This window comes from Lates calcarifer, linkage group LG1 (assembly GCF_001640805.2).
Source record: "Lates calcarifer isolate ASB-BC8 linkage group LG1, TLL_Latcal_v3, whole genome shotgun sequence".
NCBI classification, from domain to species: Eukaryota; Metazoa; Chordata; class Actinopteri; family Centropomidae; genus Lates; species Lates calcarifer.
The window spans coordinates 15506884-15534814 of NC_066833.1; the positions used below are offsets into that span (position 1 = coordinate 15506884).

Genomic DNA, 27931 nt, shown 5'->3' on the forward strand with positions numbered 1-27931 from the left:
CCCTCTCTGTTGGGCAGGATGAGGTGAGCGAATCTCATTCTCTCAGGTCAAAGGAACACAGGCTATTGGCTGTCAGCAGCACACTCTCATCACCACCACACCGCGGTACCCAGCTGGCTCCCGCATTCATCATTACGCACATTGCCGGCCACTGACGCATCAAGATCAGGAGAATTTTTTGCGTCATCATGAGCACTGATTTTTTTCCCCTCTTTTTTTTTTTTTTTTTTTTTTTTTTAATATAACCATATATGGGTCATTCCTCCGCCTCACTGACAGAGGGAGGTCTGTTTTTTACGCTCGGTTACGCTTTAACGTACCATTATCTTAAACATTTTGGACATATTGTTATCGTTTTAAATCTGTCGCGCCGCCACACTGTTTCTGACTGTTATACAGATGAAGCAGTCGGAAACGGAGTATATCTGAGCCGCCCAGCTATGCTGGGAAGCTCCGGGCGAACGTGAATAAAGCAGGACCGCGTTATGCAATTATAAAGTCACACTGCTCTGTGTCTAGTACATATTCGTGCGTTGGTTGTTTATCATGAACACAGCGAAAGCACGGGGACTGAGAAAGTCCCTGTTTAAACTGCGATTGTATACTGGCTGGGTGACGCAGAGGGAATATAAAATTCATGTGACAAAGCTGCAGTCTCGACTATAGCTGATGCCTGTTTAACAGCGGGAGAGGGAGCCTGGGATGATTCTCTACAGTCACCTTATAATAAAATCAAGGGGTGTGGAAAGCATTACAGCAATGAAAATGGGCTGTGAGGAGAAAATAATACAATACAAAAAAAGTATTACATTAGAATTTGAATTGAATTAACTCTCTAAATCATGCATACTTTCCTCCCTCTCTCTATGCACATAATCAGCCTGTATATTTAGGTCACTGTGTATTAATATGTTTTATAATCCATCTCAACCCCTTAAATGGCGCAGATGTGGTCTTTGGAGGTCAGGAACATTTTGTTTGGTGTACATATCTTGATAAAAATCTTCACAGCGGCCAAGTCTTAGATCATAGGAAGAGAGTTGCTAAGAAAAGCTACAGCACTGACTGACTACGCTCAAATTAGTCGGAAGAGGGCAGAGTGATAGTAGGAGGGCCTTTTCCTTCTCTCTCTCCTTTGAACGGAGCCATCTCACTCCAGCATTCATCCCGTTTCCACCAATAGGCCCAATGAGCTGACTGCGCACCACCCACTGTCGGTGTGTGTGTATTTTTTTCCCCCTTCTCCTCCTTTCCCTTCTTTTTTTAAACCAGAGCTGGATGTGTAGATCGTCACATGTTGTTTCCCCCCTCCCTCCTCCTCAGTCCGGACACCAGGAGACATGTGTTATTTATTGCTCAGCTGCGGGAGAAGACGAACGAACGCGCAGCCGGCTCTGGAAATAGAGGATTAAAATAAAGCGCGTCGTTTCTTTCAGCAACGCGAGGAAACGAAGCATTGTGTCTGATGGCAGAAGACGCGAGGATGGCGAGTCCGCCAAACACGGGAGATCAGACGTTATTACCCAGCAATACGAGCGTGAGTAACGGTATCAAGAAATGCGGATATCTAAAGAAGCAGAAACACGGACACAAGCGCTTTTTTGTTTTGAAAAAGCCGAGCGAAGGTTTCTCTGCGCGGCTGGAGTACTACGAGAGCGAGAAGAAATGGAAAAACAAATCGGCCGCAAAGAGAGTTATCTCTCTTGACTGCTGTCTCAATATCAACAAGAGAGCGGACGCAAAACACAAATATCTCATTGCTCTTTATACCAAGGACGAGTATTTTGCCGTGGCAGCAGAAAACGAACAGGAACAGGAGAGCTGGTACCGGGTACTAACGGATTTAATGGCTGAGGGGAAAGTATACGACGGCTCAGCGTCCAACTCAGCGTCCTCACTGGTTGGCTTCGACGAGGCGAGCTACGGTGTAATAACGCCGGTTACCGCCGCCTACAAGGAGGTATGGCAAGTCAATCTGAAATCCAAAGGCCTGGGACAGAGCAGAAATTTGACCGGGGTATACAGGCTGTGTCTCTCCAGTCGAACCATCAGCTTTGTCAAGTTGAACTCGGAGGTTGCCTCTGTCATCTTACAGCTGATGAATATCCGGAGGTGCGGCCACTCTGACAGTTTTTTCTTCATTGAAGTGGGTCGATCTGCAGCCACGGGTCCCGGGGAGTTATGGATGCAGGCTGATGACTCTGTTGTGGCACAAAACATCCACGAAACTATCTTGGAGGCGATGAAAGCCATGAAGGAGCTGTCGGAATTCCGCCCGCGCAGCAAAAGCCAATCATCTGGTACAAACCCGATCTCTGTGCCCACACGGAGGCACTTGAACAACCTCCCCCCAAGTCAGACCGGGCTTCCCCGGCGGTCGCGCACTGACAGCATGGCTGCGACCTCTCCGGTGAGCAAATTTTCCTCCTGTAGAATACGCACGGCCAGCGAGGGCGATGGCAGCATGACACGCCCCATGTCAGTGACCGGGAGCCCACTTAGCCCCGGGGTCCACAGGACCCTCCTGAGCAGATCTCACACCATTACAACTCGCCCTTGTCGGACATTTGAATCTTCTTCCCTCCAGCACAGTAAGTCCATGTCTATGCCCCTGTCTCATTCCCCACCCATGGCCACACCTAGCCTAGTGAGTCTGTCCTCCTGCCCAGACAGCAGTGCTCCTCGCCCCTCCAGCTGCAGTGCCTCCTTCTCAGGCTCACCCAGTGATGCTGGTTTTATATCATGTGAGGAGTATGGCTCCAGCCCTGCAGATGCACGGGACCTCAGACTACCGCTCACCCTCCGTAGCAACACTCCAGAGTCTCTCAAGGCGGACACTCCCCCCTCCCGGGATGGCAGTGAGTTGGATGGCTACATGGTGATGGAGAGGCAGAATCAAAACAGTTACCGTCGGTTACCAGAGCTGGACAAAGCTTATCGAAAGCGCACATACTCCCTAACCACCCCCCACCAGCAGAGGGCTCCCCCCCAAGTATCTTCAGCCTCCTTGGATGAATACACTCTTATGAGGGCCACATACACCAGCGGAAGCCAGTCTTCTCGCAGGTGTCACACTGCCTCTCCTAAAGGGACCTATCCCGAGGATTACAGGGATGCCCAGATCAGAGTCAACAGTGTCCAAGCTGACAGTGGCTATATGCCCATGATGCCAGGTGTGGTACCACAGACACCAGGGTCCAAGGATGACCCCTACATGCCCATGAGCCCAATGTGTGTTTCTGCACCAAAGCAGATCATCAACCCCCGGTCACACTCCTCCACAGCAGGGCTGGCCCCACGTACAGACTCCCCCGGGAGTGTTTCTCTGGAGGACAGTGGCTATATGCGCATGTGGTGCGGAACCAAGATGTCAGTGGAAAGCACTGATGGAAAGCTCACCAACGGAGAGTACCTGAATATGTCTCCTGTTGACCCGTTGGTGTCTCTCACACCCCCTGACTACATTCTTAGTCCCACAGGAGGAGAGCCACACCCCCAACAACATCACAGACAGCCTTATTCCTACAGCTCTCTACCACGCTCGCTTAAAGGCCCTTTGCAGCGCAATGGGTCCACAGACACTAACCAGTATGTGGTGATGAGTTTACAGAGGCAGCGGATAGAAGAGGAGTCCAACTATTGTCCAGTGTCTCCAGGAGAATCTGTAGCTAGCAGCACTCCAGGGACACCAGGCACCCCATCCTCTACTCCATCTCCTCTCAGACTGGCACGAGGAGATGGGGGTTTGGTACACCGGAGTAGGGTGTGTCGACCCACCCGCCTGGCTCTGGAATCTCTCAGAACATTACCATGTATGAGCGAACACCCCCTTCCCTCAGAGCCACGCAGCCCCGGAGAGTACATCAATATAGATTTCAGTAGTGCTACCCACAACACACAGACATCCACAGTGTCAGGGAGCTCTGAGCATTTAATGTGTGGAAAGAGGGATTCCTTGCCACTCTCAGACTATGCTAATGTTGATGTCAGCTCCCCAGGTCACCTTGGTTCACTCCAAGGTGGGGGTTCCCCCCCTACAGGGTGCCTAAACCACACAGCTGAAGTCTTGACTTGTCCTCTGGTGAACGCCCAGCAGGACAAGCAGCGAGATGAGGAGGAAGAAAAGGAAAAAAGCACCGAGGGGCAGGCAGACAAGAGGGGGATGGTAGAAGAATATCCTCTTCAACAGCAGGTGAGCCTGGTGTGTCAGCCTGCTCCAGTCAAGGATGACTACACCGAGATGACTTTCAGTCCTCCTGTCCCTCTCTCTGCTCTCTGCTCCACTGATGCTGCTTCCCTCTCCACCAGCCCTACCGCCTGTGTCCAGAGACTCAGCCTTGAGAGCAGTATTGTGGATGGGGTGCCCCATGTGCCAGAGGACTCTTTTCTCATGGGGGCTCTCATCTTCATTATCTGTCACCCTTGTGGACCCGCACAGGGGGGCCAAAGTGATAAGGGCTGACCCTCAGGGACGCCGGCGGCACAGTTCTGAGACCTTTTCCTCCACCACCACTGTCACACCTGTGTGTCCATCCTTTGCCCACAACACCAAACGGCACAGCTCTGCCTCTGTGGAGAATGTATCTCGCACTGTTCGCAGCTCTGAGGGACCTGACGAAGACTATGGCAACAACAGCTCCATGTGCAGGGAGACATCAGCTGGTTATCAAAATGGACTTAACTACATTGCCTTAAATTTGATGGAGGGAAACTTTGGAGGATGCAGGTTAGGGGGCTGTGATGGACTCTTGAGATTCAACACAGCCTGTGGCTGCAAGGGAGGCATGAATGGTTTCAACACTAGCCCCTATGCTAGCCTGGGATTCAAGGAGACTGCTGCTGCTGTGAAAGGTGAGTGCTTTCATACATGTCACACACACTCATTCATACAGTAGGTTTTCATTCATGAAGGGAGTGGTGTCAGGGCTTGAGTACATGAGAGATCCGCCTCAGGGCCCCTGTTTACGCTACAGAGATAAGCTACTTGTTGCTAAGCAGCAGCTCTGAGCACATTTTCATTCCACAGTTGATAATGATGATGATCTTTCAGAGAATATGCCGAAAACAAACAGCTTCATTTGTGTGTCTGCAGCAGATCCTGAGTGTTTACAACTGATTGTGGATTTAACTCATTGACTGCTAAATATGACACTATTTAATTTTTGGTTTATGTCTTCACGTTTCAAAGTAGAAATAACACTACTGACAAATAACAGCCTAAAGTGTTGTGTAATTAAACATATCTTACAGTGTTCATCAGTTGTGTCCATTTTTTCCTTAACAATGGTCACATACTAATACATGTTGTATGTTAGAATGGCAATTTTTAGTCTGTAAACATAGGCAACAGGAGCCCAGGGAAGGGAAGTTGTTCTTAACATCGCTTGTTGGTGTGGGCTGTGGTGTTTAGATAGCATTAGTCACTTAGTTGTCACGCCCATGACACATTGGCAGATCTCAAAGCTGTGCAATGCTGAGGAAGTCCTTTGCTTGGTCCTTGATCTGTTTGAGACAACAGAGAGATTTTAGAGCAACAGCACTGAAAAATAAATGCATTACTTCCATAAAATGAGAGCTTTGAATTGGAAAGTTGAGTAAAAGCACTGAAGTACACAAAACAACAGAAATGTATCCATACATCTCCTTAGAGAGAAACAGCAGTTGTATTTCAATTCAGGGTTACACTGGATTTCAATGAGATTTTATTTTGCAACCATCTTATTTTGAAATAGTTTTATTTTGAAAATTGACTTATTCTATTTTATTCTGGCTTGCTTGATGCTGCTGTTTTGAGTTTGTGTGAATGGCCTGTTCTGGTTTTCCCCAGTGACACTTTTACTGTACTTCAAAAAACATCCAATCCAAAGCTGATGACGCACGCAGCACTACACATGCGTGCATATAGAAGTAACTGACTTGTTCATTGTTAATTTTATTGCATAGTGCTTAATGTAGCTTCACATTTATAAGTCAGGCGTGTGTATGAATAAGCTGTGAAATCCTTGTGACTAGATGTCTTTGTGGGAAAGAACAGTTGCCATCAAAATATTACCTTTCACCTCATGTATTTGTTGTTGCATCAGTGGCTTTTCATGCATCTCTAAAAGGCAGGGATTATTTACCAGGATAGATGACCTGGCAGGGGCATGTCAGAAGCTGCTGTTGTTTGAAAAGAAAACACTGTGCCAGGATCATCCTGAGTCAGGAGTCAGTGTTCCTGATGGTGAAATACAAGAGTTTAATTGCCGTTTGTGGTTTCACAACCAAGTTGTCTCTCTTTGTCTACATCTCTGTTGGCTCTCATGCTGTTAGCACAGCCAGCGTGGGGCTTGGTGGAAGTCATCAGGTTCCCCAGAAAAACAAGTGAGTCAGTTGTTTATCAGTTGTCAGGTACTGGGTTTCAGGACTGGAATGCGGGCAGTGTGCAAAGGTTGCTGGGAGAGGTGAATGCTCACTTGTTTTTCTAACCTGGTGGGATGGGCTCAGAAGGGGGATGGGAGGATTTTTTTTCCCTGAGAGTAACTTCATAAACATGTTCTACACAGGAGTGGATGCTCACTACTGTTTTGTATGAACACATATGACTTAAACCAGGCACACATACGCACACACATAGTGTGCATGAGCACCCTCATATCTACTGAGAGCCTCACATTTATTGAGAGGTCATCAGCTCATTGTGTCCTGGTACTTTTATGTCTCAGGACCAAAATATTGAGTTTTTACCCTCAGAGGAGATATTGGTCCAAGGCTACTGAAGCACAGGCTGAGGAAATAGAGAGGTGAAAGAATAATGGTGATGGATGGATGACTTGTTTTGTTTTTCAAGTCCGACAAAATAGACAATTGAGCTTTTCTGGCTGAGAGTGAAGGAGAAGAATGGAGGAGCAAGAAAGAAGGAAAGAAAAGAAACAGAGCGAGAGAGAGATCAGTGTTATTCTGGTAAGAGATGGTCTTTGCTGCTGTATCTTAGTCATATAAGCCCTTCCTAACAATTTGTTTGTGCATAACAGTGAACCATTCAACTGATGAGGGTTGTGACCAGTGCAGCAAGTCACTGACACTAACATCAAAATACAAAACATTTCTGTTTCTTGTGTGTGTGAGAGACAGAGAGGACACACCTGTTTACTACAAGGTGACAGGCTTTACAACATTTTCTTGTTATCGCTGAGTGAAGCATAGTTAGTATTCCCCGCAGTACATGAGTTTGAAACAGGTACGTTAGGGAAAACAAATCACATGTCCTCATTTGGCATTGCGGTTCGAGGAAGAGAAGCAGAGGGAGGGAGATGCTGCTTCCCATCTCAGCAAACATGCAAATATGTAAGCATATCCTACTGGTCTGTTAATGGAGGTTTTCATGTGGTGTTCACAGTAAGGAGTGGTTTGGCCCGTTAGCTGGTAGGTTGCACTGTTGTTTGGGTTTTAGCCCTGACGTTATGTGGTGGTGGTGGGGGCTGTTTAGCTTTCAGTGCACGTTTTCCGGCCGACAATGTCAGTTTCTTGACCTTTGAACTAGCACTGTGTGTGTGTGTGTGAGTGAGAGAGAAGGGCTTTGAGAGACATCGTCAGCAGGGCATTTCCAGAAATCCACACTCCTCCGCCTGTGTATTGGTAAAGAAAAGGGGAGCTATATGTACTGTTCTACTCCCTTTCTTTAGCTGTTCTCTTACCTCTTCTTTCAGGGTACATAATATTGCTACTTCTCTTTTCTCCATAAACGCTTCCTTATTATTCCCTTGTCATCTTCTTTTCCCAATTCTGTCCTCAGCTATCTACTGTTTCTCTCTCTGGCTAAAAACAGTCCTGAGTGGGTGAGGAGGGGGTAGGGGATAAAACTGACTCACACTCTCCGTTTGTGGGCCCAGACTGCCCCACCATCACTAAAACACACACACATTTCCACTTTGTCTGTGTGTCTTCATCACCTTGGTGCGCACATATATCAGCAGATGGTGGGTGGGTAGGGGGGTCAGGGGTTTTGCACCTGCCCCGCCAAGCAGTGCTCACTGGTTATCTGGCCCTTCAGAGAAGAGTGACAATACGCTAATGACCATCCACCATCTGCCACAACAACAACAGGGAGAAGGTGGGGGTGTGGCGAAGCAGTTTCAAGAAGCCATACACCAACCCCAAACCCTCCCCCCGCCTTTCCTTCTATGCCTCTCCTCCTCCTCCCCCATTTCTCCTCTTCTTCTCTCCAGGCATTGGTTTCTGTTTGTCAGAAATCATGTGATTCAACCCCTCCAACCCACCCCTTCCTTGCTTACACAAACACTATCCTTCATCACACCGTCATCAGAGCCTTGTGTTTTTCCTGTTGTTGTCTGACCTCAGTGGACTGTCTTTGATTAGCTTTTCACACCACAGGCCATAGAGGATTGTCTAACAATGCATTAAACAATTAGCTAATCATATCTGATTAGAGCCACTAACAAGACTCTCACTCTTCTTGCTGCTTGGTTTATCTCACACCACCAAGCACAAAAACAAACAGCCAACTGGTTTGAACATTTGATTTGAAATGTCTAGCGCTGCAATGATGAATCGATTAATTCCACAGCCTGTAATGATAATCAATTTATCTTTTGAGTCACATTTCAAAGCAAAAAAGCAAAACTTTCTCTGTCTCCACCTTCATTAATTTGAGGATATGCTGCTTGTTATCGGTTCTTAGCATTATAACTTGATATCTTTGGGTTTTGGAGAGTTGCTATGAACAAACACTACTATATAACCATATTTTGTAACATTTAGAAGACAAAACTATAATCTTTTTAATTCAAGAAGCAACCATATTCATATATTTGTCTTCTAGGTTTGACCGTTTTTTTGGTTGAAAGTATAGCTCATGAATGCAGTGAGATATCATCATCATCTAAACAGTATTTTCTGTAGAAGGTGCACTTAATTGTAATGCTTATACATCATAAGTTTTATATTATTATATATTATATTATTTATTGTTAATAGCTCTGCTTGATTACATTCAGTATTTTTCGAGGAACATACAGTCTCTGTTCTCACCTGCCCTGTACACGCCTCCCCCTACACATACACATACACAGTACTCCTGGCTGTCTGATACATAACTCTTTGAGCAAAGTAGGGCAGGATGTTCCAGCACTAGATAAAAACAAAGTTAACCTACCATATCCTCAATTTATCTTGGAGGTAAGAAGGATTACATTCACTTCAGGATTAGAAATTGTTGAGTAGCTTGTTTTCCTAAAGGTAGAGGAAGACATGCAGCTTCTATGAATGTGGCATGAGTGTGCATGGATGGACCAAACCAGATATGTGAATATACTTATCAACTGTGGCTTCAGGAAAGTAGGATCGGCTTTTTTCATTTGTAACATTTTATGTACCAAATGATTCATCGAGGGAAAAAAATGGCCTTAGTAATCAGTAGTGAAAATAATGTCAGGTGTCTGGACAGTTTTTTTTTTTTGTAGACAATATTTAAAAACATAGATAAGTAATAATGAGTCAGCAGGATAACAGCTTTACTGGTGGTTGTTGTTGTGTTGAGGTCAGAGGTGGGAAGTCAGTCAGTGTTTGTTTGGTGGAGCACTGCTGTAGATCAGGGAGGAGCCAGCATGGCAGGAATGTAAACAGAACATATCTAAGCCTGCTGATCTCCCCCTGTCTGTAGGAGGAAACCTGCTCCTACCATCAATTCTGTTGTTTGCAGAAGCTCCATTACCAGCATATGTGTGATAACAACAACAGTCGGTGTTACTGTTAGTGTTGCTGCTGCAGAAATACAGTTGGAGCAGTTCCCCTACAAGCCCAGTAGTAACTTAGCTCTGCAACAACACAAAGCTACTCAAGCAGGCTGTGCATCAGCAGACATGGGCACTTGTTTACACTGCTTCTGAAGCACTAGAGAGGAGGCTGCTAATGCGTGCCTGTGTGTGTGTCCTAGCCGTGAATGGAGCAGGGCTAAATTTAGCCTGTGAGAACTAAATAAATAATGAACAGAGCCTGTGTGTATGTGCGCGTATTTGTGTGTGGGTTGGGACAGGCCACAGACATGGGTTGTTTGGGAGGGGTGGAGGGATGTGTGTATGTGCTCCAAAAAGAGGAGGAGTAGGAGCCATTGGGTTCAGTCCCCCACTGGACCTCTGTCCCCTTCTCCCCCCCTTCCCCAAAATCTCCCCGCCCACCCACACTTTTCTCCGATCAGCATGTGTTTGAATAGCGGCGTGTGAAGCGAGACCCTATATGTCACATTGTCCATTTGCACCATTGTGCATAATCATAATGTTTTAGAGTGCTTATGTTCATGTCTACACCTGGTTGCTAATCTGAGCTGTTAGTGATTCAGCTCTCCTTCCCGGTAGATCTCAGTCATTCTCACCCAAGTGTTTGCCTCTACAGGCCACTGACTAGCCCAGCCCCTCCAGAAAAAAGCACACACACTCATGCATGCACGCACACGTACACACACACATTCAGACTGTTATGGACCGTCGGTCCCATGACCTCACTGCATTCCCGTTTCTCTCTGTCAGGTTGATTCTGTTACTGTGGTTTTTCCACCACTTCCCACCCAAGTGTTTCTATTTTCCTCTGTCTCTGACACCCATAGCAATGAAGAGACAGAGCCCAGGTAGCCACAAGAATGAAATCCGTTATTTTTCAGATGAACTCCCTGGTCCCATATTTTTGCATTCCCGAGCATCTGTGGAAATGCTTCAGCCTCTTTAATGTGTTTTTTCCTCCCTCTCTGATGCTTTCATCATCAATAAGTGCTTGCGTCTTGTGTCCATAAAGCTTTAGATTTGACATTAACATCAGATTTTCATTTACAGCGAGTTTGTATAGGGCAAAGAGAGAGAGAACAGACATGTATGTGTGTTTATGGTGGGAGTAGCTGAGGGGGGAACACTGAGGACTCTGAATGAAAGGTTTGTTTTAAAGAATGACGATCACATCCAGTTTTGTGAAAACAGCTCTTGTTCACGGCTTGGGAAGAGGGAGAGGAGACAGCAAATGAGGGAAGAAATCCAGCCATGGAGAAGGGCTGTGTGTGTCTGCCTCAGCCAAGACTTCCGCTCCCATTTGATAGCTCTGCATGCAAATGAAACCTCAGAAACAAGTACACAGGGGCAAGGGTCAGTGCAGCTTTCCTCTGGGAGAAAAGCGACACTCTAAAGACTGAGTTTATAGTATGTGAAAATCCACAGCTTTGGGGTGTGTGTGGGAGTAAATCTTTGTTTATTTGGCTTCAGTAGGTATGCAGTCAAGAATACCAGTGTGTGTGTGTGTGGGTGTGTGGGAGTGTTGTGTCTTTTGCTGCTCATGGTGACTGCCCTGTGTCAGCTGCACAGTGTTAAATGCCACTCTGTTTTTCCCCTGCTGTGAAAGCACCTGCCACTTAAGTGTCTACCAGCTGAGGAATACACACACACACACACACACACACACACACACACACACACACACACACACACACACACAAACGCAGGCCCCTGGAAGAGCACTTATTCCTTACTTGGTAACAGAGTGGGGGTATATGTTTGACCTCTTCCTTCTATTGCTTCGTCCTGTGTAATGAATCTCATATACTGTATATACACACAATTAGATTAAGTTTCTGAAGGGAGTATTGACTGAGAAATCTGATTCAGTTATACACAGGTTCATGTCTGTAATAACATGACAAGAAACTCACTTGTATCATTTTTTTCTTCCTCTTCTTTCAGAATGAAGGCTGACGGGTCCTCCCCCCCGACCCCCCCGTGAACGTAAGATTTCGCTGCAGCCGAGCAACAAGGTCACCACAACGACAGTTGGACCATGAGCTGGAACCAGTGTCCTTTGACCTCTTTGCTGCCTTCAAGGGTCACAGGGACAGCCATCACCATGGAAACACAGACACTTGACCCTTGCCCCAAATCTTCTCTCCGCTTTTCTCGGCACCAAAACATTCAGGCGCCATTGCTGCTGTAGTACTAGATTACTTAAAAGAAAAAATAATAACAACTTAAATGGACTATTAACTCTAACTATAGATAGGTAACTATTTATCTATTTATCTCTGTATGTAGGCCTGCAAAATTATTCTGCAGAATATCATTATGTTAATTATTATTGTTATTACCATTCATACGCTTTCAACTGGCTTTCCCGCGGCGACAGCCAAGAGTTGCCAGAAACTCTCACCTGAAAACCTGTGAACCAAACCTGGAGAGCATGTGTGCACACACACACATACATGCAAAAAAAAAAAAACTTTACATGCATACCGATTACATGTATTTATTTATTTATCATGTATGTATGCAGTAAATGAAATGTGTGTGTAAGTTTTTATACAGATTGTACTGCAAAAAGAGGTGGCATTTAATAACATATTTAAAAAGTTAACATTTGCTTAAAAAACCCTACCTCAGCAAAAACCAGGTTGGTACCAATTCACACAGTAGAAATATATATAAAATATTTATTTTCAGAGGTGAATGTTTTTTTTAAGAATCACCAATCCAAAGCCTTACTCTTAACCATCAGCCCCCATCTGATGGACCTTTTTATTTTGGACCTATCAACACGCAGTATATCAAAGATTTAACTGATCATCTCAGAGACTGAATGTTTGTCAGAGCCGAATGAGAGACAGCCTCTCTGAGATTAAGTTCCTTCTCTCCCCACTTACATTTATGACAAGATTATGTATTAAAAGTTCAGAGTAATATATTTATTAATATGTTTGAGATGGAGGATTCATACATACTAAAAGAATACACAGAGGACCTTAGAGTAATACTTGACATTGCATTGCATCACGCATGCATGCAGGTGTCATGCATCCCAAACAATGCAGCACAAACCAGGTCCACCTGGACCTGAGCACCAGATCTGTGGCCTGTCTGAGCCTGAGTCTCACCACCTTTATACGCTTTACAAACTCACCCACTGTTCACCTGTGATATCCCACACATCCGCACAGCCTGCAGGAAGTTATGACCTGTCAGGACAAGGGATGGGAACATGAATGTGTTGTCTATACAGAGTAACTGGACAGTCCCAGTATCTTACATTTTACTCACCTGATGCCTCATTGTGAAGGTCTGTCGCACCACACATGGCAGCACTGAGCAATGTGGCGAATGCAGGACGCAGTCTTGACTGGCTGTTTGATGAGTGGCTCGATAGCTTGAATCCATGGCCTCCACTGCATGGTCTTGCACTTACAAACTTTATAGATTGTAACACAAGACACGTTGAATGTAGTACATGCTGTGTTCTGAGCTTGGGAACACACAGCCCAACAAACACCACAACAATGGCAACAACAATACTGAAACATGCAGAGGTACTGAATGGAGAATATAACACAGATACAAGCCGCATAAAAAAGACAAACCAGGGGAAGTATCTTATTATTTATCTGAATTCACTGGTACTTAACCTTTGCCTATATACTGTAAATAGTGTGATGCTACAGAGAATTACATCTAAGCAAACGCTGCGAAACTTTGATAGATGTTAAGTTAAATAACTTATGTTGTTTTTACTGTACATAGTACGTGTTTGAGTGAACTTTCTGATACAACAAAAGCACTAATTAAGTTATATGCTAACCAGTATGGTTTGGCTTTGATTTTTTTTTTTTTTTAACTGTCATTGAATAGTCTTGTGACATGGATGCCACTAAGAGGACATTTTCTAATGCTGTAATTCTGAAAAAGATTTTAAGAGAAATCATTATTACTTGACATAGTAAATTCTTCTTACTAAGGTACAACACAAATGGCATATATGCAATATTTACACTTTTGAAAATTAGTTTACAAAGATGTACCAAATGTATAAATACTGTTAATAATGTTTGTTAAACCTTAAATCAGATTTATGCTGTTTGTACATTTTTTTTCTTCAAATTTGAAAAGGAAACCTTTTTCTGTTTTGAGCTGTGTTTTGCATTTGGATAATGTTTCAAGTTTTTATTCAGCATCTAAAGGTTATGATATGGGCCCTGGCTTATCTTGCTGTGTCTTTCACTGTAAATATTTCATACCTTGCATATTGTGATGCTACTAAGAAATGATAATTTAAACTTAGTTCTTTGCTTTAGATTGTATTGATTCTTTATAGACACATGCAATAAATAATGATGTTATTTAAGAGAGCCATTCGCCTCTGTTTCCACACTCCGCCCTGTCTCCTCCTCACCACATCACAACAAGCACTAGCTTTTCATCTCTCATTTGAATAGGCACTCATTAGAGCAGATGTTTCGATTCAGATTCCTCCCTCTGTCATTAAGAAAACCCTCATTAGGAATGAGAGAAGGAAAGAGAGGACATATCTTGATTCTTTCATTTCCCATGTCCCTCCTTGTTTCCTCTAAGTGTTTTAAAGCCCTGCTCCCTATTGAGAAAGCATGCATCAAGAATTGGGTGTAGGCCTAACCATAGCATTGCCTCCAGTATTAGCATTGTTATTGTTTTTCAGTGCTTGCCTCCCGGTCCCCACCCCCAGCAATAGTAATTAGACCAGCATGTTGAAACAGCCCCTGGAACTGGGAGGGAATAAATAACACTGTGATAGGATTATGATTTTGTACCCATAGCCATATGCTGTCAGATTATTCATTCTCACAGCCTTGCTAATTAAAATGGTAATTAATGCTGAGAAATATGTCTAATTTTCTGCTAAAGCTACTGGATGGGAGGAGGGGTTGGCTTTCAGGTTGCATGTGCAGGGCAAAGGACATGACATGTTTGTATTTAATCTTAAGTATGTGAGAGCAGTAAAGTAGTCGAGAACAGCTGGAAAGAAGGGTTGGGCTGCAGAGAAATGTGCAGGTTGACTGAAAGAGGGACGACAGAATGATAGTCAGAAGGTAGAGCTCTTCTATTAGGCAGCTTTGTTCCTACATCATATGTAGAAGCTAGAAGGCTAATGGGAGAGCAAAGTGTGTCATAGTCTCTGTTAACCAAATCTCATCTGTCACCGCTCCTGCTCTCCCTCTTGCTTGACCTGCTCCTAAAGTTTAATTAAAGACAAGACTTAGAGAAGGCACAGACAATAAGCTGCAGACCCTTTAGTCTCGGTGTTTCAGCCATTCTGTACTAGTCACTGTCAAAAGAGTCACATCCTCACTGGCCAGGAGGAGAGGAAATTTATTATACTTTCATTACTGTATGTTGAAAGTGTCAAACAGAAGATAATACCTGCACACACACACACACACTATGTGGAGAAACTGATGCTGAAAAATTCAAGATAAAACCATGCAAATCACTATTACAGTATGATAATGGAAACTCAATGAACTTATTTGAATACCAACTAAGTGCGTATCTGCTTGTGTGTGAATTTGTGTATGTGTGGAGGTGAGTGAGAGTCCGTGTGAGGGGGGTCAGCTGTGAAACAGTAGCTAGGTCCATATGAGCAACGTAAAGCAGCCAATTGCCCCAGGGAGTCATCAGCCTTATGGACAGAGACCTGCTGTAGCTCCACAGGAAATTCCGGAAAAGCTGTCTGGGACATGGCCACTACATTAGTGCCTGTGTGTGTGTGCGTATGCTCTGTGGCTGTTTGTTGATGTCTCCTACAACAATCAGTCTTCAGTTGGTTTGTGCAACCAGCCTCGGCCAACATGCATCATATTATCTGCATTATAGTGCATGTGGTAGTGTCCATTAGAGTGAGGTTTATGGTGGCCCCTGTGGACAAAACACAAACAAGAGAGAAGGCACAAATATTCAGGGAAATGTGTTACAAATGCAGAAATTCAACAAGTACATGCTGCACATGCAGCAAAAACAGTACAGAGTAGAGGAAAGATATTCCTGATAGGCAATCGGTTAAATATATTGAAAAATGGAGGGAAATTTAATATACACTGCACTGCCTCTGTTCATTTTTGTTTACATTCCACCACATTTGATTGAAATGTGAAGAAATCTGTGCATGTTTGAACCCTAAAGTCCATTGAAGCAGCACTGTTGTTAGACTGTCCAATAAAACATGTATTTGCTTTACCTTCGGACAACAGAGCCAGCATTTGCTGTAATTGCCAAAGAGTTGCCAAAATAAGACTGTCTCCCAGGGATGACAGATGGAGACATTATTTGGATGAACTGACCACACGATCAAAATGGAAATGGCTACTGCCGTGCCTAAAGAAATATAAAAACTGAACAAAAGGTATCTGTATAACACGTGGAATGTGGAAAACTTGTGGAAGGTAATGTTAATATTTTCTTCACCTTGCCTATTAAAGAACATTGTTCATTGTCAGTTTGAGCTCAGTTAATTTTGTTTGCAGATTGTTTGCAGCTGATTTTGGTTCGCTGGCGATGGAATTGGCTGAAATCCACACAGGTGACAATACAAAAGATGCTTACATGCAGAATGAAATGTGTTCCTCTCAAGCCATCAATTTGGCTTTCATCAGACTTTGGTCTGGTGCTGCATGGAGTCATCTATATTCTGGTTCCCACGTATGTCCCATAAATCCAACAACCGGGAATGCAAACACTTCAAACTTACAAGAATGTTTTCACCATATTTGTATATATACTGCAGGGGAGAGAATGGATGACAAGTTCACAAGTGAGAGAGAGCACATACCCTGTGTGTCTGTGTTTAACTGATCCCTCTTTAACTCTGGCCACCTATTCAAATAGCACTTCCTATTTGTACGTGTTTCCACCATGGATCCCAACTATCCACACCTTATTCCTTCCCCCACCCCCTCCACTCCCCATGTACATACTGTACACTTGGAGCAATAGGTTGTATAAACACCCTTGTGTCATCTCAGACACAGTGTTGCATAATCCGCCAGCAAAAGTGCAGTAAACAACTTCCTCTTTCCAGTGAAACCCGAGAATGCAGATACTGTTTCTTCCCATCCACACAAAAACACATGCACACATGCAATCACACAAACAAAAACGTGCATACTGTAGTGAACGTATGTCGGTGTTCATAAAAATATACAGAAGTGAGTTAAACCAAGAAAGTGTGCATTAAAAGAAGGAAAAGTCTGTCTGAACATCTGGGAGACAGAGGAAAGACAACGAGCAGAAGGACAGGATAATTCTGGTGGGGATGTGGATGTTCTGGTAAGTTGTGTTTGTCTGGAATAATATTTGATTCAGAGTTAAAAGCTGTAAGTGAAGGTCTCCTAGGATTTTAGAAGAGTTCTTTCCTCTATTTTCTGCAAGTTCCCAGACCCTGAAACTATGATTCTTGAGAAATGAGTCAGTATGGATGTCCCAGTTGGATCTGACCCAGCATGTATTTTACAGGAATGCATCTGTGTGTGTGTGTGTGTGTGTGTGTGTGTGTGTGTGTGTGTGTGTGTGAGTGACTGTTGCTCACTTGGCGTGCATTAGTGTGTATGTGTGTTTCTAAGTATACGCATGTGTGTTTGGTCAGCCTGTTCAGCAGACATTCCCAGCTGTTTTCCAGGTAGTTTTCTCACGCTTCTTGTGCATCTCCTGTTTCTCACGCTGGCTGCTTTGACTGTAATCCCTACCAACATTCACACACACACACACACACATGCACACGCACATGCATGCACACATTACTCTGCCTCTTTACCTGGCCATCAGGTGAACAAAAACCCACCTCACACACACAAACACACACCCCTTCCTGTATTTGATAACAGACAAGCAGCAAAAACAAAGGGGGAGGACAAGGGGGAAGAAAGAACACTCAGTAACAAACACACAAAATAGGAGAGGGAATGGGACAAGTAAGATGTGAGGAGGGGGAAACAGGAAGAGGCAGGTAAGAGAGAAGGGGAGGGGGACTAGGAGATGGGAGATGAGATGTGGGAATGTGTAGGAACCATCAGGATGAGCTAATGCTCTCTCCTGGCCCTGCCCACCTTGCGTGAGTCATACTTGGCAGGTGCATGTGTGTTTACAGCTGCAGGTCAGCTCAGGGTGTGTCCTCATTACACTGCTGGGGAACATGTTTCCTCAAGCACAAGTAGAGCTATTCATCACACTAGTGTTTCAACAGCTTTATTATGGCGCTGCGCTAATCAAAGTGAGAATGAGCGACAGAAAGAAAGGCATTAAATCAGTTTTCTGGAACATTAATTGAGAGTACAGTAGCCCTGCAGAGTGTATGATGCAAGGATTACAAATTTGGAAACTCTTGAGTACGCAGCCCCTTGAAAGTAACCAAATCCTCCCTGAGAGCATGGCATGAAGGAGAGTTTTTAGCAGCGGGCCCCCACTACAAGTCTTCTTTCCCCCACCCTGCTTTTGCTTCAAAATGATGGATGCAGTTAGCAGAGACGGCACACAACCTGCAGACAGCATACAGCTCCTTAGAAGGAAACACCATCTGCTTCTTAAGCTGCTGAGTGTCAATGTGCCACAGTGTGTGTGTGTGTCTGTATTTCATTTGAATGTGCATTAATGTTGAATTTATGATCACGACACATTAACCTGGCGATTAGGATATTAGAAAATGAGTTGTTGCTCTGGAAAACTCCCAGCTTAGATATAACCTGTAGTAAATAAAAGTGCATCACTCTTATCGGGTCAACTGATGGTTCCTTGCTTTGAGGAAAAAATTCTGTTGTGTTGAAACATGCAACTCAGCATGCTTCTAAATGGTACACTCTGTCATGGATATCCTCATTTGCCAGCAATTCATCCTCCCAGCACAAAGTCAACATTGGTGAAACTCCTGTTGACTGATATTGTGGTAATTCCAGCTTTTACAAACCACTTTAGCATTTAATTTTTGACATCCGTCAGTCTGGAAAAGTCTGCAGTCTGTTCCTACTGCAGGAAACAAAAGGTTGAATGAGTGTGTTCACAGAGAGGACAAAAGCATATGTTGTGATAAATGACGAGACATCAATTTTGTTCATGAATACCCTTCTGCTCAGTTACAGTATGTCTACATCTTGTTTGACTTTTGCGATAAAACCTTTGAAATCTTCATCTGTGACATTTGTAGACACAAAGTGCAGAAAATGCATCATTAAATCAGCAAACCGACTTAAGTAATACCAGTTACACAGGACGGTCAGTTTTAAATTAGGCAACATTAGCTAACATTTACTATTTGGGAAGCACAAGCTAACACAATCACAAGTAATGTTACTTTGTACTCAGATGAGGTAAGTGTACACTGAGCAGTGGAAATGTTTTGCAGCTTATCTAAATAAATCAGAGTATCATTTGTCACTGCAAGAAAAGATTTATTGTAGATCAACAAATCTTTAGACATGAATGTTAACATATGTATCCTCTCTTTAATCTTGACCACTCCCCTCTTCATTCACTGCTTTCTCTACTGAACCTGTTCCTAAAATGCATTTGTCATCTTAACTGATGACCACAAATGTTTCACTTTCTCTAATCTCTGCGTCACCTCCATCTACATTTTTCTTTATCTCTGATAATGCTCTGAATTACCAGAGCTTGTGTCTTATCTTGGCCGCTCTCTCCGTATGACGCACACAGCAGCAAACAGCAAGGACATGCTGTTTCTATGCTACACTGAGACAACATGCTCTTTTCCAATGTTTCCATATTTGTGAGTGATGGATAGGGAGAGCGAGAGAAGGTGAATGAGAACTGGAGGACAATGGTGCCATTGTTTACATTTAGATTGTTTGTATGTTTAGAACATCTCTGGTCACAAAAAAACATATTCAGCCTGTGCACTGATCTCTAGATGAGGTCATTTGTGTGTGTGTGTGTGAGAAAGTCTCATACAAAAATACATAAACAAGTAAACATAAACATGACTGGTGAATGGGTGCAGAATGCAGAGCTTGTGGATGGAGAAGTGAGGGGGATGGGAATTACCACATTATTATATGAATGATGGAGGCTGGTAGTGGTGAAGCCAAGATAAATAAATAATAAGAGAAACATACAGTTGAACAATTAAAGGCTTCCTCTTTTCAAGGCAAAGTAAGAAAAACAGAGACAAAGAGACCTAAAGCGTTCACAGAACAGAGGAATGGATTAATTTCCCCACTTGATTATTCATTTCATTGTCAACAATAACAAAATGGGACTTGAGATCCCTGTCTGGCTTCTCCTGTATCATTGTAATGAAAGCTCTTTTCCATCACTGAGATCACATAGCAGGTTTACTGAGCACTCCAGAGACACTGACACTGTCTGGAAGTGGGCCATCAGTTTCCTTCAATCACCCCAATGTGGAGGGCTGTGCGGCTGACAGCCATCTATGGCAAAGTCATACCCCTCCCCCCAGAGCACTAATAAACAAACACACAGCCTCCCTTGGAGTCCCCCAGGTGGTCTCAGTCAACACATTGAATGGGGCATCACTCAGTGATGGATCAAAAGAAAGACCATCCACCCATTGCTCATCTTCTCCTCATCCTCCCAGCTACCCTCTCCAGTTCTCTCCCACTCTTTTCTCATTTAGCCCCTCTCTCATCCATCTTGGGTGTTCCTGCCTTGCTCTGAGCTCCAGACGGGCCAAGCGGCTGTAGACATCATCCCTCACCCAGCTCTCCCTGCTGGGACAAATAGGTCCCTGAGTGCCCCAGGTGAAGGATGAGCCTGTTACACATACAACCATTTTCTTTCTTGATTTTTTTTTCTTTTTTTGTCACTAATTCCTGCGTCTTGCGCCCTCACACACACACTTTCATCTCCAGATACATCAAACTCACCTCCCACTTTCTAGACAAATGCATGAATCAACTCCATTACTACATGATTTGTTAGAGATATGGGGAGATGTTCTCTATACCTGTTACATTTAAGGTCCCTACACGTGGTACACATTTGCCACACTGCTACTACATTACAACTATTGTTGTTCAAGAAGCAAAATGTGTCACCCATGGATGAATGTGTGTTGCTTAATAAACACCAACTAGTCCTCCACATCATTTGTCGGTGTCTCCCAAAACCACATTTACAAGTCACTGTTGAAAAATAAAGATGTGAAGATACTAATAAGACAGCTTAGACAATGATCATGATCATGCTTAAAAAAACAGAAATGTTGACTGTTGGTTGTGAAAGGGAAATGAGCAGCTGTTTCCCATGTTAAAGTTTGATGTATTGTTCATCCATCCACCCCGACCTCCTCCCTATGCTGACCCTGTCACATTATTTCCTCTTTTGCACCAGTCATAACTGCTACCGCAGCCAAAGGGCTTTGTCACTTGAATGTAAATATTTGTTGTTTTGGGACACTTAAATGACTAATGCTGATGTCCCTCTAAGGAGGATTTGTCAACACAACACCCTGCACAGCACAGTCCCTGCATCTGCAAAGGTACGTTTTAGTGCAGCATCAGGACTGTAAATGTTATTTGGTTTCAAATACTTTCTGGTAAATGTATTTTATGAAAACAGATGGGTGTAAGATAATATCTATTTTTTTTTCTTAAATTATCCAGAAGCTTCTCTTGTATACCAACCTGAACGTGATATTTTTACCCAAGATAAGTCTTTTAGTTCTTTAAAAAAAGAAATATCTGATCGGCTATATATATTATACCCCTTGAAAACCAGTATCCCAAAAAGGTTACTTTTACCCTACGTTAATAGCTGGATTATTCTCAAGCTCTCTTTTAAAATTCCTCTCCGGAGAAGACTGCCTGAAAGTTTGTGCTGTTACCCCAATTAACATTTCTGTCCCCTCTTTATGAGAGCAGGTTTTTTCTCTCACCTTTGCGTGTGGTTTAAGCTGACTTCCACACAGTCCTAGTGAAGTACAGGTACATTAGAACTGTACATTAAAACAGAGAGAGACTGGCAGGACCAATGTTTAGACTAGCAGCCCAGTAACAGGCAGGCAGTTATGCAAGCGTTGTGCCGGCCTGAGCACAGAACATCATAACAACTGTAATGAAAACCAGAGACAGAGAGACAGAGAGAGAGGAGGCCAATTAAAAGCAGCAAACCTCCCCGACATCACTGAGGAGATTTTGCTACTCCCCAGTTTACCCTTAATAGTAATGAGCTGTTTTTCTGCAAATACTCTTGCCCTGAGTCACTTTTCCCACTTTTTCTATTTTTTCCTTACTTATCTGCATCAATATGTTGCTCTCTCCTTTCTTTCTCACTTGCTCTCTTCTTTTTCCTTGAGCATGATAGCATGATAGGTTTTTCTCCCTTTGAGCGCTAGCAGAGCAACAACACATTCCTGTCCGCATTCCAGCCTCAGGAAAAACAGTGTCCGGAACACAATAAAAGGCCAAGCACGTCATTTGTTTTTAAACCCACTTGCTCGCTGGAACAAAGCTGCGCTGAGGGCAGGATTGGGCAAATGTGTTTGTGCGTAAGAGAAAGAGACAGTGAGAAAGGATGTGTTTGTGTTTACAAGGATCTGTGCGCATGTGTGTTTTCTGTTTCTCTCTGTGGTAATGACAGCATGATGAGCTTACCTCTCCACCACCAACAATATACCACACCGCCCTTCACCCAGCCACACCATCTGAAACACAAATGTGTGGAGGAGAAAAAAAAGAAGCATGGCAGACTCACTGTGATCAGCTCCTATCTAAAGCCGCACAGCCTGTCAGCACATTATATGCTTTCATTTGTACCATTCCTCTCCTCTGCCTGTTGCTATTGGCATTTTGTCCAACTTGTCTTCTTTCTCTTCCACACTCCAGGTCAGACAAAAATCCCCAGGGCATACTGTGACCTTGTGTGGACTACCTGCACTCTCACGTATCTGCTGTACAAATATACGCACTGGACAGTGGTGCACAAAGACAGACAGACACATGATAAGCTGATAAGAGTGCTGGACATTTTGGCGCTGTCCAAGTCGGCACTTTGGTGTGTTTGTTGTGGAGATGGTATTTTATGTGTGTGTATGCGTCAATGTGTGTGCGCATAGTAAAACCTTGATAATTATCCATGCAAACAACAGTCTCCCTGACAGTGGTGGCAGGTCGAAGGTCAGGCCAATTTTAATGGAAGGATTTGACCATGGTTAGAGAGTCCGTTGACCACTACATCCTGCTTCTAGCAATATCACTTTCACTCCACATCCTCGAAGCCAGCATTCACTGTCCAAACATGACTGTGACCGATTTTGGTGTAAAAGCCTGTTTTGACATTTCCCATCATTCACACCTATTTTTATCTTTTAATACATCCAGTGCAGTACATTAACACCCGCCCATTTTCTAACCTTGAGGTCATAGGGAGTAACTGACACTGAGAGCTTCTGACTTGCCAATCCATAGCACTGCTAGTCTCATCCTGTCCTCCTCTATGTCTGTCTGCCCCCCCCCCGCTCCAACGCCAATCCCTCAGTTCCTCAGGAAGTTAATAATCTCCTTCCTGTATGTGATACAGGACATAGCAGTCAGCAGAGCCCATGTGTGAAGGGTGCGTGTGTGTACGCTTGTGCCTGTACACACGAGCTCAGCACGATAATTATTCAGCCATAACGAAAGTCATAAAGACTTCCGCTGATCACTATCAGTGTAGAGCGAGGGAGAGGAGAGATAGTACAGCCACAGGGTATATGCGAAACACTAGACCAGAGCTGTACTAACACCCAGACAAAGCTGCTGCCTGAGATGCTGGGAGATTCCACATACCACTCACATTACTTCTAAATGTCACTAAATTTCAGATGTGTCAATTAAAAGCTATGGTTATAACACACTAATATAAAAATATGGTTTACATTTACTGGGGCGCTGCATGACAACAGTGTGTTTGCATGACAGCATCACTGTAACACATGCTTTGAGTTTTATTTGCTGAAACATATCCCAGTGTGCATTTTTGCAGTCAAGTTACCATCTCTTTAGCAGATAGAGAATTTAATACATTATGCAGTGACAGAATTTCACACACTCCCTGCACTCAGCCACTTTTAATTTGTAATTTGCTCTAATTTCTACCCTGCACAAGCTCTCATAGTAAAGTGACCAAATTATCCAGTGTTATGCAATGCAGTCTGGGAAACCGGCTTGAAAGAATTTACTCTGCATGCATTCTGAGGTGCAGTGTACAGCGTGGCACATGACACCTATGGCAGACTGAACTCCCTCAGGAGGCAAAAATGGATCAAGTAAAATCTCAATATTGCTCTAAATCTGCTTCACATTGAGCTTCAGTGTATGAAGGTAGTCTGCAACAAAAACATAATTCACTCTTGTTTCAGTTATGATAAAAAATGCGAAACTGGCCACACCAATCCTGTATTTTTACTTGTTTATTACTTGAGTCTGTCTCATCTCCGCTTGATCATATTAACCTTTGCTGGCTTAAGAAAACTGTCTGTATGCCTAGTCTGAAGTCTGAAGTATGTGAGTACGTTCTAATGGAACATTCTGTTGTTATGAATTTTATATCAAGTGTGGAAAATAAAATATCATGGTTTTATATGACTTTTTGCTTACATCAAAAATTAAATATGTACTTGTGGCAACAATCATTGGATGACAATAAGAAAAATAATGAACACCAGCTACATCCTTTTTCATCCTGAAATCAGCTGATACACACAGAGCTGTAACAGCAAAATTATGGCCACCATCCTTGTCCAGTTGTTCTCACAGAGATGTCCCACACAGGATACATCAAAAGGCCAAAGTTTAACAACCCAACAATAAATAAGCAGTCTTTCCAACCTGCTTTTACATGACCCAATATCACACGACCACTCTGTTAGGACTTGAGGGACCAATAACTTGTGTCATTAATAGCCATTGCTTATCCTGCCTCTTGACCTGAGTATCTCTTGTAAAAAAGGACAAGAAAAAGTCAGCTCCACTGATTTCCCCTCCTTTCTCCACTGCTCATGTCAATTCCACTACAAACACTTAATGTCATTCATTTTCTTTTCTGTGCCTTACTACACACACACACACACACAAACACACAAACACACCACATTAGGTTACAGTAACCTAAATGTTGCTTCATCTCTTGTTTTTTTTTCTTTGATAATGCCACTCACAGACAATGCGGCTTCATGCTGACAACAAGAGAATATGAAGTGTAGAAAGTGAAAATGTTCAGGGAAATGAATCTGTTGATCTTTCTCTGAGTCTGTCGCTTTCACTCACTCCCCTTCTGTCTCACCCTGCACCTTGTTTTCACTATAGTGGTCTTGATGTTGTAATCCACACCTGGACGGGTGCCAGGCATGTCTGCAGACACCTGCGTCAGACTGACTGAGAAAAACAAGAGTGAACAACAATGAACAAATCCCACCCCTTCATCCTTTTACTCCCATTCTCTGTTTGTCTGTGTTTGCCCCCCCTTGAAAGTCTGAAGTGTCTGAAATGGTCATATGACTTTCTTCCTGTTGTTTTGACCCTGGGGTCACTTTGCCTCAGGGTCAGTGTAACCCCCCCCCCTTCTTTTTTTCTCTTTAAACACAATCTGAAAATCTTTTTTTGTGTCAAACAGACACACACGCACACACGGGTGGGCCCCTGTTGAATCTGATTGAACTTTAGAGGAACTCAATGACCATGTTCTCATCCTCTTTATGGTGCTCTCTGGCTGACCTTTCTGTCTGGGGGAGGATGGCAGACAGTGGGGGGTTGGGTGCTTGCCTCTTGTTATGGTTGACTCAAAAAAAGCATGCCTTGTTTTGGGTCCAAACATGTAAGGAATACTATTAACATCATGCAGCCACACTGCTGTAGATATGTTGCATTAGCACTGAGAGCAGTGCATCATGAATGTACTCCCGTTATAACCATATAACCATTATTTTTAGCTTTCAAATGGAAGCTGGATATTAACATGAAATCTCCTGAATTATCAAAGCACCTGCTATCTCACATCTTTTCCCACAGCAGCAGGCTTCTGTTCCTATCTGAACACCATTCATGCACTTTGCCGAACGAGCGTCAGAGGGCCCACGGTGAATCCGGTGTGTTGTCATGGTTACAGATAAGGCTGTGTGTTATCACTCTCTTCAGCTATGAAAAGCACATGACCATGAACTGTAGTACAATTGGTTTAAGTGTATATTTGCGCATATGTGTTTGATTATGGGTACCCATCAATGTGCGCATGTGAATACACACAGAGGTGAAATGTGCTTCTGGCTGCATGAGCAGAATTCTTGAAGAGGAAAGAAAGGACATTCATTCAGTGAGAATTATACATACTTCATCGCTGAGCTCGTTCTCACCTCTGTAAAGCAATCAGTCAGAGTGTCTGAAAAACATCTCTTCACTTATCAAAAATGTTCCTGTCAAGAATGGTCTGGTATTTGCTCTGAGGGTGGAACACTCTGTCTTGCTCTATGTTTAATCTTGCTGTGCATGTGTGTGTGCACAGCAAATGCTTCACTCCATGTACCTCAGCTGACTCAGAGAGAGGGCTGTTCTGAGCTGCTTTGACAGCTCTGGAGAACGCAGGGTGCTAAGCAGTCCAAATTAAACCTACTTTGGCCCCGTAACGTTCTGTTCCAAACCTGGGTACCACGAGCCCCCTGGCAGAGAGTCAAATATTAAGTGCCTGTTGCACAGTTCAGGTTTCCTAACTGCCACTGCCACTTCCCTTTTGTGTTCCTTGCAAATAGTTACCAGTAACATGAAGGTGACATCCTTACCGCTCAACACTTGGCAACCATGGCAAAACACAGAAACAGGTCAGTCATAATAGACTGAGCCCTTGTACACCTTCATTTGATTCACAGAAATGCTCTATTTTGGCATTTTGTCAAAATGTCCCACTTAGAATGTCTAAATAAAAGATACACTCATGCTAATTGCAATCGCAAGTGAGCACGCACATAAATGCTAATTGTGATGTTTTAGAATGAGTTTGCCATCTCTCTCTCTCAGCTAATTTACACCTCATAGCTGCAAATACTAAATATTTAAAATAAACAGGAGGCAAATCTCCAAAAGGATATAAAATCATTGCACATTTGCAGCAGATCTGAAATGTGTTTTCATATTTTCATTCCTCTCCCAACCCTCCATTTTGTGTCCATACCAGATGGGTTGCAATCTCCATGTGGAGAGCCAGCGCTGAAAAGTGAAACACTTACACTCAAGCACACTCGCATAAATGCTCAGCACCAGTGGATCTCTAAATCTTTGTGGTGGGTATTAAAGCAATTGTTATATGTAGATAATACGACAAATCCTACATAAGTGTTTAATCCTAAGGCTTTTTTCTCCATAACAATACACTACAGAGCAGGAATCACAATATAACAGAAATTAGATGTCAGAGGATTGTGTACAGCTTGTGTGTATGTAATGTATGAGTGTGTCTTTGCATGTGTCTGTTTGTAACAAAGTCTTGTGCTATGCTTTCTGTATACTAATACACAGATCTAGCAGGGATGTGCTGATTAGGATTAGACCACTCCAATAGGATGAGGAGATAAGAACCGTCAACTTGAAGTGGAATGTTGCCAATGCTCATGCATGACTCACATGCAGAGAGGGCGGACAGATGGAAGACCTTTGACTAACTGGAAAAGAAATAGCATCTTTAATTGTACACCTGCTGTGCTGTATTGTAGGAAAATATTGTACCAATACAGCTAATGTGTCAGGGGAGTTTTGAATACATACTGTGCTTATATTGTGCCTAATGTGTTCTCTGTTACAGGCAAAGGGTGCTAACACCAAATATTGATTTGATTTAGATTTTTCTGTTTTCTTCACTGTCAAATAAATAAATAAATAACTCTCATTGGGATTATTTTTGAAAGTATCCTCACTTTACTTTAAGTGCCTGAAACTTTTGCACAATACTGCCCATACATATTCAAGCAATATATTCCAGTGCACATATGTGCAATGTCTCTTACATTCAGGCACAACCACCATACTGATTTGTGTGTATGTGGGTGTGTACATGTGTTTTTGTGTGCTTGTCAGGTCTTAATCCTTAATGTTTTTGACAGACAATGAATGCAGATGGCCTGTAGACGACTCAAAGGTAAATTAGAATGGACTAGCAGCTCATTGTGGTACCAT

General features: G+C 43.3%; 1 protein-coding gene and 1 long non-coding RNA gene across 2 annotated transcripts; both read left to right on the forward strand.

Moving 5' to 3' along the window:
* The first annotated feature begins 264 nt into the window (after positions 1-264).
* irs2b (insulin receptor substrate 2b) lies at positions 265-14143 on the forward strand. The gene is given in 3 exon segments (XM_018700351.2): positions 265-4405; positions 4407-4851; positions 11718-14143. Coding segments are annotated over 3 exon segments (3390 nt in total). The 5' UTR covers positions 265-1465; the 3' UTR covers positions 11723-14143.
* A 2458-nt stretch (positions 14144-16601) lies between these two features.
* On the forward strand, positions 16602-27906 carry LOC108899724 (uncharacterized). Its single transcript, XR_001963600.2, has 3 exons — positions 16602-17093; positions 26937-27042; positions 27278-27906. It is a non-coding gene; the product is annotated as an uncharacterized LOC108899724 (long non-coding RNA).
* Positions 27907-27931: the final 25 nt, after the last annotated feature.